The 17,924-nt window shown below is 40.9% G+C and overlaps 1 protein-coding gene across 1 annotated transcript in view; it reads left to right on the top strand.

The window, feature by feature from the left end:
- Positions 1-16,791, top strand: part of TMEM184C (transmembrane protein 184C) — a 41,620-nt gene extending 24,829 nt beyond the window's left edge. The window contains exons 8-10 of the mRNA XM_088447927.1: positions 397-496; positions 12,265-12,436; positions 15,713-16,791. Coding sequence (XP_088304053.1) covers positions 397-496; positions 12,265-12,436; positions 15,713-16,011 — 571 coding nt within the window. The 3' untranslated portion in view covers positions 16,012-16,791. The remainder of the gene's footprint in view (positions 1-396; positions 497-12,264; positions 12,437-15,712) is intronic.
- The last annotated feature ends 1,133 nt before the right edge of the window (positions 16,792-17,924 follow it).

The raw sequence follows: 17,924 nt of genomic DNA, 5'->3' as shown, positions 1-17,924 counted from the left end.
ATCTAGTGAGGGCTGCATACTTATCCACTACTGAATATATATTAGGAATACAGAACATCTGTTCATGACTCTGGCAGGACCACAAAAGGGTCAAACTCCTAAACAAGCCATTTCCAAATGGATTAGAGAAGTAATCATACAGGCATACAAAAAAGGTTGGCATAAAGTTACAGAGCACACTCAACTCAAGCAATGGCAACATTTTTGGGCACAGAGGTCTAAGGCCTGTGTGACAGAGCTTTGCAAGGGATGGGTTGGGGCATCCATCCACGCCACCTCTAGTCATTACCACTTTGATATATACTTGTAACTTGCTGTTTTTATACTCCATGCTAATTTAATTTTGTATTATTTATATTGAACATATTATGTAAGTGTCATCTGTCTCTCTTGCAGGCAAGCGGTACTGATCGCGCTGATGGTGAAAGTTGGTATAATTTCTGAAAGTCATGTGTGGGATTGGAAAAGTGTCAAAGATGTTGCTACAGGACTGCAGGTAACTGTTATGTTTGTAATCACAATTTTCTCTCTATAGTATACTTAAAGTTCTTTCCATACAATACAAATGAGAATATCTGCGCAAGACCTTTTGGGGTAAGCAGTTAAATGTTCAACAGCCGTTTAAGCAACCTGGGTCCCTTCCCAGTTAACAGGATAAAAGCTAGAAAAAGCTAAAGTCTAAACTATAGCCATGCTTATGGTGCTAAAACATTTTAAGATTAGAAGGAAGGAAGATAGTTAAAACAAAGATTAAGACATAAGAGTATAAGGAAGAAAAGTATAAAGAATGAGAGAATTCCCGCTCTGATTAAATGGCTAAAAAAATGTATGTATTTATTCTACAGCAAAGTATTAATAAAATTGTTTCACAAATAACAATAAAAACCAGGTACCTGGAGAAGTATAAACAACAATTTATAATAAAAAGCACAATTGCAATCAGTTATAAAAATAGTATATAGTGTGTGTGTGTATATATTCACACAACACACAAGGTGCATCTGCTTGTGATGCAAAGAATTAAGCCTAACCAGCTTAGATAATGTCCAGGGACCTGTAATCCTTTTAAAACAGAAAATAGCATATATAAAATCTTCTGTCTCCTGCTACAATGTTACCCATTAGCCAAATGGCTGAAGTATGTTCCATCAATAATAGGATTGGTTATTCCATTTAAACGTGATGTTGGTCCATCTCCTGTAATATGGAGTGAGGTGGAAAGACCTTAACACTGACTGGCGTTACCTGGTCTTTTCTTTTTCTAGCGGAGGTCAGATTCCCCGTTTCTTCGTCGCCACCTGTGCTCTGGTGTGTAACACCTCGGCGTCCTTATGCTGCACTCTCTGCACCTGGTGTCTCCGCACTCTCCCGACTGCTTAGATATCCGTGGAGCAAATAGAGGCAGCTTCTGGTCTGGCTATTGCAGCCAATTTAAATGCAGGGGTTCTCTGCTTTCTCCTTAGTGAGCATACAGTATCACAGTATCCAACCGCTTTCACCCATCTGGGCTTCATCAGGGATCCTCATGTGCTTAAATGTAGCCCTTATGTAGGCTTGTCCATAACCTTAATTGATTAATTGATTTCTTAAACAGTTTCCTTGCAGTGAAGGAGGAATGGTATTGCATATATATTCCTTCACATGCAGAGATAATTAGTCTCCAACTGTATGTATGTATGTATGTGTATATATATAAATTACATACATACAGTATGGTATTGCATATATAATCCTTCACATGCAGAGATAATTAGTCTCCAACTGTATGTGTGTATGTATGTGTATATATATAAATTACATACATACAGTATGGTATTGCATATATAATCCTTCACATGCAGAGATAATTAGTCTCCAACTGTATGTATGTGTGTGTGTGTGTATATATATATATATATATATATATATATATATATATATATATATATATATATATACATACATACATACATACAGTTGGAGACTAATTATCTCTGCATGTGAAGGAATATATATGCAATACCATTCCTCCTTCACTGCAAGGAAACTGTTTAAGAAATCAATTAAGGTTATGGACAAGCCTACATAAGGGCTACATTTAAGCACATGAGGATCCCTGACGAAGCCCAGATGGGTGAAAGCGGTTGGATACTGTGATACTGTATGCTCACTAAGGAGAAAGCAGAGAACCCCTGCATTTAAATTGGCTGCACAAGCCAGACCAGAAGCTGCCTCTATTTGCTCCACGGATATCTAAGCAGTCGGGAGAGTGCGGAGACACCAGGTGCAGAGAGTGCAGCATAAGGACGCCGAGGTGTTACACACCAGAGCACAGGTGGCGACGAAGAAACGGGGAATCTGACCTCCGCTAGAAAAAGAAAAGACCAGGTAACGCCAGTCAGTGTTAAGGTCTTTCCACCTCACTCCATATTACAGGAGATGGACCAACATCACGTTTAAATGGAATAACCAATCCTATTATTGATGGAACATACTTCAGCCATTTGGCTAATGGTTAACATTGTAGCAGGAGACAGAAGATTTTATATATGCTATTTTCTGTTTTAAAAGGATTACAGGTCCCTGGACATTAAGCTGGTTAGGCTTAATTCTTTGCATCACAAGCAGATGCACCTTGTGTGTTGTGTGAATATATACACACAGACACACTATATACTATTTTTATAACTGATTGCAATTGTGCTTTTTATTATAAATTGTTGTTTATACTTCTCCAGGTACCTGGTTTTTATTGTTATTTGTGAAACAATTTTATTAATACTTTGCTGTAGAATAAATACATAAATTTTTTAGCCATTTAATCAGAGCGGGAATTCTCTCATTCTTTATACTTTTCTTCCTTATACTCTTATGTCTTAGGGCTCTATTTACTACAATTCGCATAAGAGCCCGCGCATGCGCCGACCGGCCGCCGCTGCTACCCCCCACCGACGCTAAGCCCGGACCCCCGCGACCCCCCCCCCCCATCCCCCCACCCCGCGTACACCGCCTCTCCCTCCATCCCTTCCTTCCTTCATTACACTTACCTGCATCCTCCTGGCCTCCGGTGATCTTTTCAGGATTCCCGATCAGGTGATCTCCCATACTGCACTGGGGCCCGATCACCTGATGACCGGGCAGCAGGGCACTATGGGAGACCAGCTGACCGGAGAGGAGCCATCACCGGAGGCCTGATCACCGGTCCCTGGATTCAGGTAAGTAAAAAAAAAAAAAAAAAGGTTTCAATTTTTTTTTTTCTTCTTTTTACAGCAATCAGCTTGCGGTCTGTTTAGAACACATAGCTGATTACTGGTACCGGCTCCCGCCTCTGCTCTCCCCGTTAGAGCAGAGTGGGAGCCCGGTAACCGGGGGAGACCCTGGATAACGCCACCTCCAGGTGGCGTTATTATCACAGGGCTTCCCCCGGTGTTTTTTTTACAATTTATTTTTAGTAACTCTGGTCGGATCACATTTCCCATTACAATTATGGGAAATGCGATCTGCTTTACTAAAAATAAGTGATACTTAGGGGTTGGAGTAGAATTTTACTAATTCTACTCCAATTGCCCTGTAATAACTACAGGTGAAACTAAAATAATATGAAACGGGTGTGAAAACGCCCTTTTTCACTTTATTTTAGTAAAAATAATGTTAATAAATAGAGCCCTTAATCTTTGTTTTAACTATTTTCCTTCCTTCTAATCTTACAATGTTTTAGCGCCATAAGCATGGCTATAGTTTAGACTTTAGCTTTTTCTAGCTTTTAAAGTTCTTTCCACCTTCAAATAACATGACATTATTTTAATGCATGAAAATAGGAAACCAATCTAAAACTTAGGTGCATTGATTAAGAAATAAAAGTAATTTCCTTTTGAAATGGGTACATCAAGTATATATAAAATTGTCTGCGAAAAACTGTCCAGTAACAACAAAGTTAATCACATTGCACTGTAGTGGCCGTAGTGGAAATAGGCAGTTTAGCAATCCCTACTATCATCTTCATTCCACATAGCACATACAAATAGAGACCCGACTTCACTCAGAGTTCCTCTGTTTTAGTAACCTCACAGAGAGACGTTACACCCAAGATTTATCAAAATGTGTATGCTCCTATCACTGGAAAATAAAAAATAATAGATAATCTACTTTTTATATTGATGACTTGTTACGTTCAGGACTGAAACTAGAAAGTAGCAGAAGAGACAGCTGGAAGAAAATGCTTCCTAGGCACAGAGCACATAATTTCTCTGCTTTCCATTTGTGGCTAGTTTAATACTCAACAACGGTACTACGTGTGTGTGTACAGTATATCTGTGTATATATAACACTGGGGAATAAAAAAATTTTCTTGCCAAGGATTTAAGATCGGTTTGAGAGTACTCGCAGGTCCTATTTTTGCATTAGATCTTTGCTATAGCTGAATTGGCTCCAGTTTTCAAATTAATTAAAATTTATAAAATTCAATTATTTTCTCCATTTTAAAGTACCTTACTAGTCTAGGCCTGATTTACTTAACAGAATCGACTTAGTTTTCCTTTTTTGTAACAACTACTCCCTTTCAACAATAACAAGAATTTTGTTTCATTTGTGATGACGTAGCTGGTAGTCACGTTTGAGACACATAACACATTCATATCTCCTCACTAACGCTGGGAGGAGGCGTGGCAGTGCACTGCTGAGCCTGCTGGGACATCCTCAGACCATAGCCACGCCTCCTCCCCAGCATACAGAGAGGAGCTACACATAACACATTCATATCACCTTACTAACGCTGGGAGGAGGCGTGGCCATGCACTGCTGGGACATCCTCAGACCACAGCCACGCCTCCTCCAGCATACAGAGAGGAGTAACACATAACACATTCATATCTCCTCACTAACGCTGGGAGGAGGCGTGGCAGTGCACTGCTGAGCCTGCTGGGACATCCTCACACCACAGCCACGCCTCCTCCCAGCATACAGAGAGGAGCAACACATAACACATTCATATCTCCTCACTAACGCTGGGAGGAGGCGTGGCAGTGCACTGCTGAGCCTGCTGGGACATCCTCAGACCATAGCCACGCCTCCTCCCAGCATACAGAGAGGAGCAATAGAGAGAACTGAGTGACGCAGTTAGCACACCTCCTGTTCCTTTGTTCAGCCCTCTCTCTGTCCCACCACAGCCAATTTCCCGCCGGTTGGGCTTGTTTTGTTCAGTACATTCTCGGCTTTTGTTGGGAGTTAGCTCTGAATGTGTGAAACAAAACGTTTTTTCCAGTAAAAATTAGTTCTTCTCAGAGACGGTGTACTAACAACCCTGATGTTTTTTGTTATATTTGTGGCAAATATAGTGTTACAAAAGAGAGAAAAAATCTAACTGTATTCGTAAAACAAGCGTATCGGGCTTATTTTGGACGTCACATAAGCTAGCAAGACAAGATCTGGTGCCTCACAAAGTTTGTAGAACCTACGTGGAATCACTCCGCAATTGGACTAAAGGTTATCGAAAAGGACTTAATTTCAGCATACCTATAGGGGGGTATCCACTAGACGATAAAGTTGAACGATAATGATAAAATCGTTCGATCATCGTTTGCAAATCGTGCAGTAATTGTTTCTAACGATGTACGATGCGCGCTCCCGCTGGTCGTTTGATCGTCTCCTCCATCGACTGAACATGCAGGTCAGTTTCACTTGATCGTTTACACATCGTTTACACATCGTTCACGCTGAACGATCAAACGATGAACCACTGTCTGCCCACTATAGCTGAAAGCTCTCAATCACAGATTAAAACATCTTTTGCAAATCCTTTGCGAATTGTTCAGAGTGGAAGATCATATTTCAAGGGAAACTTCAAGGGAAAATCGTTGAGGTTGGACAGGGATAAAATCGTCTAGTGGATGCCCCCCATAAGATGTGGTGTGAGCCAAAAGATCACTTGAGTGACTGCTATTTTTGTGCTGTAAATGTGAAGGGTATGAATCAATTAAAAAAACGCAAATGGGAATACCCAAGTATGAATTCGGCAAAACAACCGATAACACATAGCGAAGATTTACCTGTACCATCATTCAGTTCTTTGTGTGAAGTTGAATGTGATGATGTGGAAATGTTAATTTCATCCAGTGCAAGTGACAACACAGATGAAAGTGAGTTTGAAGAAAGTTCCTCTACTCCAAAACTAAATGATTTAATTTGTGACTTGAATTTATCGAAAAAAGGAGCTGAGCTTTCAGCATCCAGACTTCAAGAAAAGCACTGTCTACAGCCAGATGTTACTATAAAGTCGTATCGAAATAGAGCGCAAGCCATATTGCCGTTCTTTAGCCAAGATAACAATCTTGTGTATTGCAACAATATTCCGGAACTTCTCCAGATGATGGGTTTACCAGAATATCGAGCAGAAGACTAGAGGCTCTCTTTGGATAGTTCTAAAAGGATAGTTCTTAAAATACGTATTAATGCACAATGGGAATAAATTTGCGTCGATTCCTATCTGTCATTCAACAAAACTTAAAGAACAGTATGAAAATATCAAGTTAGTCTTAGAAAAAATTGCTTATTCTCAGCATCCGTGGTCTGTTTGTGTCGATTTAAAAATGGTACACTTTCCTCTTGGGCAGCAAAGTGGATATACTAAGTATCCTCGTCACGTATGCTTATGGGATAGTCGTACAAAATGAAAGCACTGACAGCAAACCGTATGGCCTCCAAGAGAAGTTATAACTAGGAGAAGCCAACATCATTCATGAGCCCTTAATTGACAGGAAAAAAAATCATACTACCGCCTCTCCATATCAAACTGGGTTTAATAAAACAATTTGTAAAAGCATTGGACAATCAGGCAATTGTTTCTCGTATATTTTGTTGAACATTTCCATCTCTTAGTATTGAAAAATTAAAGGCAGGAATTTTTGATGACCCACAGATACGGAAACTGGTGAAGGATCCAAATTTTACCACATCTATGACTGAAACCGAATCTGAAGCATGGCTGAGTTATGTGTCTGTCATTCAAAATTATTTAGGCAATCATAAGGCAGACAACTATCATGAAGTAGTCCACAACATGCTAAAATGTTTCAAGAAAGTAGGTGCCAACATGAGTATTAAAGTACATTTTTTGTACAGCCATTTAAATCACTTCCCATCCAATCTAGGAGATTTAAGCGAAGAACAGGGTGAACGGTTTCACCGGGATATTCAGGTAATGGAAGAAAGATATCAAGGAAGGTGGGATCATCACATGATGGCCGATTACTGTTGGAGTCTGCAGAGGGACTGCACGCAACAAGAATACAAAAGAAAATCCTACAAAAAACGGTTCTCATAGCTTCCTAACACTTATGTATGTAATTCTCCTGTGTCTTTTTATAACATTTTTATGAATCAAATGTAATCAGAATAAAAACCAAATCTTTTTAACTTGTTTAATTTTTCATAAATATTAAAGACCTGTGCATATCTCAAAAACTAGAGCCAATTGAAAAAAAAACATGGCATATTCATGATCAGGAGCACAAAATTAATGGAAATTGACTCTTAAATCCCTGACAAATTGATTGTTCGCCAGTGTAATCAATCCTTGATGCGTTAAAATAAATTGAACTAAATATACAATTTGGATAGCAGCTCCTCCTGTGAGGTCTTTGCCAGTTGTGGACCTGGAATAGTAATAAAGAAAAATAAAGCAAGAAGACACTCATAGGGGTCGATCCAATTAGCCGCAATAAATTTGCGGGTGCGAGTCATCGCAGCAGCAGCCACACTTTACGGCAACCTGAACTCGTATAAAAGTGAACAAAGAAAACAAATATTGGGAGTGCTGTGGTACCAGTATGAATGTATTTAATGACTACAATACAAAATATAAAATATCAATGTGAGCACAGAAATGAAAAACAAATCCTATAGGTACAATATAATAACAGCAAATGTCTGACCTAATGGACCTAGGTGAACATGAGTAGCTGATGGCACTGGAATAACTAAATAAGTAAGCAACAATGTGGCCACATAAAAATAACCATAAAAAAATAAAAATTAAAAAATATATATGAAAAATAGCCCACACAGAACTGTTGAGGACTGAGAATATAGCTCCTTTAGTACAACAGCAAAAGTCACGTAATAAGGAGCACAGGTAAAATCCAATTGGAGTAATGATCCAGCAGTGCAGGGATGGATACAGATTGTAGTACTTGTAACTTAATTAGCATACATTTTTAGTATGACAAATTAATGTATAGTAAATATCCTGCAAGCGGGGAACAATTAGTAGGTAACACAATTAATAATCCACATAGGTGGATTATTAATTGGTACCTGTGATCTCCCAAGTGTGTCCGTTTCTCAGAAGTCTCTTGTGAGAAAATGCAACACAATCCTGTCGTGATTGTTCTAAACCAGCACTGAAAGTGGAGAGGCCTCTCCTTCGTTTACCTCCGATGGGATCTGTGAGTCTGACAAATGCCGTTGGTTGTGCACGAGTGGCGTCGCAGTGAAGTACGGACAGTTCAGTGTACAGAAAAGTCAGCTGTAAGACACTAAGTCTGCGTGATAACAACAGGCTCTGCTGTATAGAGTCTCTTACATCAAAGTGAAAGGTGACTTCCTGACTAGTTTCTCAGCCTAATGGAACCGGCTGTTTCCTCAGAGGTAAAAAGGTATAAAAGTACTTGCCCCCATAGGGCTCTGAGCAAAATTGGGCAAATTGTGGCTCAGAGAGATGAGGTGCTACTGCCAGCGTTTTAACGCCACGGCAACTCGCACCAAATGATTCAAAAGACGATTCAAAATTCTACAATATATGCATACATGACTAAAGACACTCCGGCTTATCTGTTATCCTTCAACGTCAGTGGGTTGAAAGTAATCAACAGATGTCCAAGTCACTGAAATTAAATAGCTCTGTACATAATAAAAGAAGTGTGCCTATCACCTCACTAATACAAGGAAAACTATGGTAACCGCATCACAGACTACCCTCAGAGAGTGGGATCGCCAAGTCCTTTTTTCACAGATGATGTATAAAATGCTGCAGAATCCACCATACACGTTTCACCCAAAGACACCTTCCTCAGATATATATATATTATATAGACAAAAAACCTTATGGTTTCACATGTCCCATTACGGCTGCTTAGACATGATCTTAAAATTTACAAAACCTATTGATTTTCTGCCACTCAAACTTCAAAAAGCAATGAAATTAAGATCATTAAGGCTGACTCCTTAATGGACATGTTCCTTGCACAATACAGATATGGTATGCCATCACAACCTGTGGTTAACTGCAGATTCAGCACTCTCACAGAATGAGATTGCTATCACTCACAAAATGGTGGAGCTGCTAATTCACAGAATTGTGTGCTCATTGGAATACACACACGCAGTCTATGCAACTGAGGTCAGAGCCGAAAATAGAGCTGTGCAGATGGGATAAAAGTGGTGTGAATGGGTGGAGGAGACAGCAGCATGGATAGGTGAGACACAAAGGTGGGTAGAGGAGGGAAGGTTATGCAGTACAGAGGGGGGGTAGCCAATGTAATGCGGATGGGGGGAAACATAGTGGCACAGTTTGGGGGGGACAGCAACGTGGATGGGGAAGAGAGTGGCATGGACATGGGAAGACCGAGCAGTGCAGATGGGTAAAGACAGATTGGTGCGGATAAGGGAATACAGACTAGCACAAATAGGAGAACACACAACAGTAGGGATTGAGGAAGACAGAGTAGTGCGGGTGGGGGGAGTAGTGCCTGGTGGGCGCTAACCCGCCAGGGCTTCGATGTCTTCACCTAGTGGGCGGCAGCCTGTGTCAGCTCTTTTTCGTGGCTGCCTCCCACTAGGGCTTCTGGTGTCTTCGCCTGGTGGGTGCCAACCCGCCAGCGCTTCGGTGTCTTCGCCTAGTGGGTGACAGCCTGTGTCAGCTCTTTTTCATGGCTGCTGCCCACTAAGACTTATAGCATCTTTGCCTGGCGGGCGCCAACCCACCCGGGCTTCGGCATGTTCGCCTGGCGAGTGCCAACCCGCCTGGGCTTCGGTGTCCTGCCAGGGCTTTGACGTCTTCACCTAGTGGGCGGCACCCTGTGTCAGTTCTTTTTCGTGGCTGCTCCCACTAGGACTTCCGACGTCTTCGCCTGGCAGGCACCAACCCGGCAGGGCTTCGGTGTCCCCACCTAGTGGGAGGCAGCCTGTGTTAGCTCTTTTTCGTGGCTGCCTCCCACTAGGGCTTCTAGTGTCTTCACCGGGCGGACGCCCACCCGCCAGGGCATCAGCGTCTTCACCTGGCAGGCGCCAACCCGCCAGGGCTTTGACGTCTTCGCCTAGCGGGCGGCGGCCTGTGTCAGCTCTTTTTTGTGGCTGCCTCCCACTAGGACTTCTGGCATCTTCGCCAGGGGAGCGCCAAGCCCGTCAGGCCTTCAGCATCTTTGCCTAGTGGGCGGCAGCCTGTGTTGGCTCTTTTATGTGGCCATCGCCCACTAGGGCTTCTGGTGTTTTCACCTGGCGGGCACCAACCCGCGAGGGCTTCGGCAGCTTCCCCTGGCGGGCGCCAATCCGCCAGGGCTTCGGCATCTTCGCCTAGCGGCCACCCACCCGCCAGGGTTTCTGGCGTCTTCACCTGGGAGGTGGCTGCCACCTCCCCAGGGCTTCTGCGGTCCTCTTCAGGTGCCGCCGCCTCCAATGACGTCGCGAGTCGTGATTGGCTTGCGGCGGCCGTCTTTGAAAATCAAAGATGGCCGCCGCGAGCCAATCACTGGTCGCGACGTCATCGGCGGCACTCAGCAGCTGCGGGACCGGTGCCTGTTCGGGTGTCGGCGGAGTGCCTGGATCCGAGAGAATCCAATCCCTGCCAGCCATTCTGCCGTGTACGGCAGCAGCGCCCATTTCAGAAATGGCACCTAAGCGCCATTTTTGAAATTCAAAGATGGCCGCTGTGATTGGCTCGTGGCGGCCATCTTTGAATTTCAAAATTGGCACTGAGGTGCCATTTTTTAAATGTGCGCCACTGCCGTACTCGGCAGAATGGCTGGCGGGGACTGGATCCTATCGGATCCAGGCCCGCAGCCAACGCCCGCACCTCTGCCGCCGCTGGGTCCCGCTGACACCCGCGCCGCCGACACCCGCGCCACCGCCGACACACCTGTGCCACCGCAGCCACTGATGTCCCCACCGCCACCTCCGTGTTCCCGCCACTGCTACCATTGGTGTTTTCCAGCGCCGTTATCGCCCGCAAACGACGCCTATCTTTGTGCACCTAAGTGAAGCCACAGTGAGTACACCTGCTGGAGGCTCCTACTGAGGCTACGCAACAAGTTGAAAAGTCCTATCTTTATAATGGCGCATTCTTGAGGTAATAGTTTAAAAACTGTAACTTTCTAATTTACCTGAATCCCAAAAGCACGTACCCTGGCACAATAGCTACCTAATAAAACAAACCCCAAGTCTAAATTTCACCCCTACCCTGAGTTATGCCTTCCCAAAAATCCCCCATAGACTATAGCAGAAAAGGGTTCCTAATTGAGATTGTCAGAATAAAGTGACAGTTGGTGCTTTAGATTACTCCCAAATCCTCATTTTTTTTTTATGTTTTTGCCCTGAAATTTGGCATGCAGCACCCAGTGACCGTTCTACCCGGCCATGCCAAGTTTCAGATCCGTACCTCTAATAGCTTTTGAGGTGTAGCCCCTTGAACACCCTGCCCCCCCCTCCAGAATTCTCTATGGAGAAATCCTTTTTTTTAGATGCAGCCTTAATATAAGGACACAACTGTTCCCTTTATAATATATATTTACACACGTTTTTATTACCTTCATAAACCGTGTTTTGCCCTTTCAGATATTATTTTTGTTTTCTCCATTACCTGCACCACACTTATTCTTCCATAAACATAACTCTCATTTTCTTGCCCTCATCCCCAATTTCACTATAGTAAAGCATTATTTTATACTGGATCACAATAAGCATAGTACAGTTAAATAATTGTATTATTATTAATTATATTAATAATATTAGTGTGGCAAATGTAGTAAAAAAGTGATGTTTATATATAAATTTCGTTTTAAAGAATGTTGTGAAATAGAAATGTTCTTAATTTTTACACAACACTATAATTTGTTTTTCTTTCTCTCACATAAATTTATCATTCTCAATTTATGCATTCCGTTTTCACATGAAAACATTTGTGTATTTAACTGTTAGAAATTTTGTTTTTGCTCTTTGCAATAAATGACTTTTAAAGCTTGTAATATTTGTTCATCTTTGTGGTCACGCTAAGTTCTCGCTTTTCTTTTTCATCAGGATTTCATTATATGTGTAGAAATGTTCCTGGCAGCCATCGCTCATCATTTTAGCTTTTCCTACAAGCCCTATGTGCAAGAGGCTGAGGAAGGCTCATGTTTTGATTCTTTTCTTGCTATGTGGGATATATCTGATATCCGTGCAGATATATCCGAACAAGTACGCAATGTTGGTAAGTGCAAATTCCTTAGTGTGCAATAGGTAAAGATACTGTAATTTACTTTTTTTAACATTTCTTTTATTCATCAGAGCAATAATACATTACACATGATATATCATAAAACAAAATAAATAACAAACAGAACAAAAAAACATTAAAGGTATAGATATATAAATAATAGTGTATTAACAGAAAAATATTACCATCAAAAGGCAAAAACAAAAAATGGCACAGAGTATCCAGAACAGTCTAAACGTGGCAGGCACACCCTCCTAAACAAAAATTCACCAATAAAATAGGGGAAGGAAAGGGATCTCACCTCAGCCTGTAACAGACAAAGAAATGGGCGGATCATCCAGTAAAATCCGGGTTTCATACCAGGAAATACTAAGGATACACAAATGTATTTGGCGTTTTAGGGCCAGCGTAAATGAGTCTATAAAACCCTCCGACAGCTGGAAGAAAGAAGCCGTCTTAAAGCTCATACACACTAGACGATGTGCTGTATGAGCAATAATGTGAAAGATATTGGGTGCATACACTGAACGATATCGTTCAGTGAAGTCTTCCTGCCACATCTCTGAACAGGCACTGTCTGACGATATTGTCAGATGGCCTGCAAGTTTGCACAACAGCAAATATTGTTATCGACCTGTGGGAGCGCGCATCGTTGGTCGTTTGGTGTATACACACTGGACGATATGAACATTATAGCGTTGAACGATATTGTTATCGTTCATGTCGTTCACTTTTATCGTCTGGTGTGTATGCCCCGTAAGTCCTCTTATGCAGAGTGGTCTCTAGCCAATCCATTTGGAAGGCAAAAAATAGTTTAGCCCGGAATAAAGAAACTATGGGGGATCTGCATGGGTCCACATCTGTAGTATACACGGACGGGCCACCGCTGATATAACTAATAATAATTTTTCTATCTCCCAAATCTGAAACAGACGGTGGCAGACGGTCGCCCACTCCTCCGATAGCAGAAGATAATTAACTAGATACCTAGATGCAAATCTATTGACCGATGACCAAAATCTACGGATAAGGGGGCAATCCCACATACAATGTATAAAGGTTGCATCAGAAACCCAGCGCTTGGCACAAACACTAGTATCGGACAATCCCATCAGGAACCTGCGGTGGGGGGAAAGATACCCATTCTGATATGTTATAGAACATTTCTCTATACTTGCTGGATGGGAGCACTGATTGAGCGTAACAGACTTTCAATGGTAATATGGGGGAATGCAATGCACAAAGTAGACAACCCTGTAGAAATTTTAGAATGATGTAAGGGAATCTGAATAATTTTATAATGTAGAGAAATTGCCCCCCCGTCCACCCATAGGCCTAGCTAATAATAGATATTGTCATTTACTTTTGAGATATTTGTTCTTATAATCTTTTTGGTAATTAATGCAAATTTGTTGCAATATTTTATCAAAAAATGCGACCAAAAGTTATAAAGCAATGTGAGAATTTGGATTAAAAGTAAATGTATGTTGCACCAGTTTCCATTGCTACATTTATATTTGCACCATGGAAACGTAGAAATTTGACTGCATTCTTAAATCCATTTATTAATAAGTAATTACTTTATCTTTTATGTAAAAGGTGTTCTCCTTGAAAAATAAATCTCTCTTTTTATAAAAATTATTTAATCACATTGGAAATTTAATATTCCAGGGAGTTTCAGCATAACACACATCTATAGTCTCCAAACACTTATGATATTTCCCTTACTTTCTCATTACATACCACCTCATGATGAAAATAGACACTACTGAAAATCACCCAATAACAACATCACATTATCCACAACCAAAATTATATAACCGTACTACACATCCCAGCATGCCCAGCCATAGTTGTAACTATTAGGGCATTTTTTAGGAGAAGTGTACATTGGCAAAAATTTATAAATTAATAGCCACTCTCAAATCTTTTACATATAAGGACTTACCTAACAAAGGTCTTATTCTCTCAAATACCCTATTTAAAAATCTAAGCACATTTGAGTAATAACCTATTTTACTTTGTGTGTGTGTGTATATATAGATATATATAGTATATCTATTTCTAAACATTTTACTGAAAAATAAGCCAACGTAGTGAAGCCATGAGTGTAATGTATTTACAGTCTGTCATTCTGTAGCTTGTAGAACCACCAATAGCAGCTATAGTGTGAAGTCATAATTTTCAGTATATGATTAATTTGGCTAGCCTCCCCTTATAACACTGCTCCCACTCATTGATGTTTGAGGACTTTTGTTTATGCATGGCTCTTTCAGGGTCCCACCACAGTATAGCCGGGTACACACTGATATATATATTTGCCTGTTCGTTTAAACAGGTGATATATTTATAGTGCGTCGCCGGGTGTGTACAGTGGATATGTCTGTGAAAAATGTCGTTCACAGACATATCTGATCTGCTGTGCTGGTGTGTATGGGCAACCAGCCGATCGCCCATACACATGCTGTGGGACCCGTCGGTGATTGACAGCTCAACTGGTCGGGCGATTTAAAAGTCCACCCATTTGAGCTGTCATGCTGCTTGGCACATCGGGCAGACAAATTAAGTGTGTATACACTTACCAGTTATCAGATAGGATGGTGGGTCGACTTAGTGTGTACCCATCTTATCTCAGTGGGGTTGAGATTTGGACTTTGAAATGTTATTTCTTACCTGAATGCACCAGACAGATCTCACAGGTTCTGATTGTACAGTATATGATGGTGGTAGCAGCACTTCCTGATGATACAATAGTGTAGTAAATTATCAGCCTTATTTATCATCTTTATTGATTTGGAAACTGAGCCTGTATTTACTTTTCACACGTGGCTTATTCATGTTGGCTTAGTTGTTGTTGAATCAATAATGACAATGTAAAATAGTTAATATAGACCGGTTTCCATGCCCATTTCATGTGTGTGTACAAAGGTTTCCCATTGTGACATATATGTTTGAAAGTACCATTGATATTTAGGTTGCAAATGGACTTATTTCAATACAGGTCTTTGTGTGGGGGGTTACTTACTTAAAACATGAGGAGTGGAGGAAATTTTCTCAAATTGTAGGGTCCATATTTGTAAGTTGTAAATTGTAAGAAACAATCCACTTTTAGCATTACTAGTATGGTATATAGGTGTATTAAATATAATCTGCTTGCGCAAAACATTTGCCTTGTAAATCTTATTCAGATTGGCCTCTTTTTCAATGCAGTAATGAGGATGGTGACGTCTCAGTTCATCTGAAGAATGGCGCATGTTTTCTGTTTTACAGGAAGGACCGTATTGGGCCGGCCCAGAAAGATGTTTTTCTCTGATGACCCGGAGCAGAATGAACACACGAGTTTGTTGTCTTCCTCCACTCAGGATCCTATATCTGCCGTATCTTCTATGCCCCCATCTCCATCCGGACACTATCAAGGGTTTGGTCAGACAATAACACCCCAAACTACTCCCACATCTGCAACCGTTCCTGAGGAGCTCTACAGCACAGACTCTCCTGAGCAAGAGCTACATGTGCCAGCACCTGAACTCGATGAGGTGGAGGTATCACACGAGATCAGCAAGCGCTAGTACTCCTAATTCTGTGGCACTGGAAACCGTGCCAAATTTTTGACTTGAATCGCCTCTAGGATGCCGACAAGGGCATCTGCTGCTGAGAGAAATTTAGATCTGGATGACGCCCACTTTGGCGCTATTTTCAGATTTTTACTTTTTTATTTTGTATGTAAAGGTTTGTGTAATGGTTCTTGTTGTGTACTGCCACAGAAGGAAAGCAAGCTGAGTTTCATAATCGGTGGCCCATGTAATATATTTGATGTCTAATACCATGAAGGTAAAACCAATCTCAAAGGGAATTATATACCTTCAGATGACTTTTATTGGTTTCTACATGGTGTCTTGACATTTTCATTAAAAACCTTGCTTTATCTTTCTGGCTTCCATTTATTTATTTATTTACATATTTGTATTCGGGTGGGGACTCACTAAAGTCTTTATATCATTAAGATAGAATGCCTATTTATAATCTAGTGAACCTGTTGTCAGTGTATTGGGTGAAATTTCATCAATAAAGCAGATTTTTTTCTTTTTGTGTAATATCCAAGACAAATGAAAATAAGTAACTCTACCTAGATGATATAAAGGCTGATGTGAAAAATGCAGAAAGATAAAGCAACATCGTCTGACGGTTGAATACTTAATTTGACACAAAAAAAAAATGGTGCACAGTGGTAAAGCATAAACTGGAGGGTAGCTGCCACTCTTTTTTTTTTTTTTTTTCTTTTCCCCCTAGCCTTTTAAAGTGTTTGTGTTCGTGTGTGTATGTGTAAAATATATATATATATATATATATATATATATATAAACATACAACACAATAAATTGGTCAAATCCTAATAGCCAAGTTGTATTATAGAACTAAAGTTAAATATGATTGCGAGGAATTTATTTAGTACTTCTGAGATCAGCAGTGAAGCAAAAGTCGTAAAGGATTTTTCTACAAGGTGGTTTTAAATAAAGACACCAGTAATGTATAAAGCCTTTCTGTCTGCAGCATTGTGCAAGTAAGGAACAAAAGATAATTTTATAAAAAAACAAACTAACTGGCTAGCATTTAAACTTATGCTGCGAACACACTAGCCAATATTTTGAGCGATAACGATATCGTTCAATCATTCAATTCTGTATATCCGCTAGTGTTAGGCTAAAAACGACCAGGCATGCGCGCTCCCGCTGGTCGTTTACGATAACCCCAGTCGGCTGTACATGCAGCCCAATCTGGGGTTATAGTGAGCAATGCCATGCTGCTGAATACAGTCCGTCGCTGGTCGGCATTGGCAGGTGTGTACACACTCGCCGATGCCGGCACCCACGCCTAGTACGATATCGCCGCATACACATATCATGTAGTGTGTATGCGGCATAAATTAATTATTAGTGTAATATCAAATTTATTTAAGGGAATCTTATTAATAAAAATGCACTCATTTAGCTATAAATTACGGTTTACATTTAGTTTTGCTTTCATTGAGGATATGGGTCTGTTTTAACAAATCATTTGTTAAAGTCATTGCTGGAAAATTATATGGCACATCTTTTACTCCATTACCAGAAACTACTCCTGTTCATCTTCCATCAACTCCTGCCATGCTCCTAATACCACAGAACTTTATTCTATATATTGTCTGTATAACACCGGAGCAGACAGAACTAGTATAGAGGCATACACAGCCAACTCATCTGCATAATGGGCAACACTGTAAGTCACATAAGCTAGTTTAGATATATGGAGATTATGGTGCATTGGTACCTCAGCAGATGTCTTCTCTTGTGGAAATCATGTTTATTGAAGGGTACATACCTGTGTTCCCTGGGGCGGCTGAATCTCCTCTGAGCTCCTAACAGCTTTGTGTGAAGTAAAAACCACTTATCCCCTTTCTGTTATAATAACGTACATATAACCTGCTTTGAGGTATTGTTGGTCA

The sequence above is a fragment of the Taudactylus pleione genome, unplaced genomic scaffold (genome assembly GCF_031769625.1).
Source record: "Taudactylus pleione unplaced genomic scaffold, aTauple2 ptg000021l, whole genome shotgun sequence".
In the NCBI taxonomy this organism is placed as follows: Eukaryota; Metazoa; Chordata; class Amphibia; order Anura; family Myobatrachidae; genus Taudactylus; species Taudactylus pleione.
Note: the sequence above shows the minus strand (reverse complement) of the source record. Positions and strands in the feature narration are given on the sequence as shown.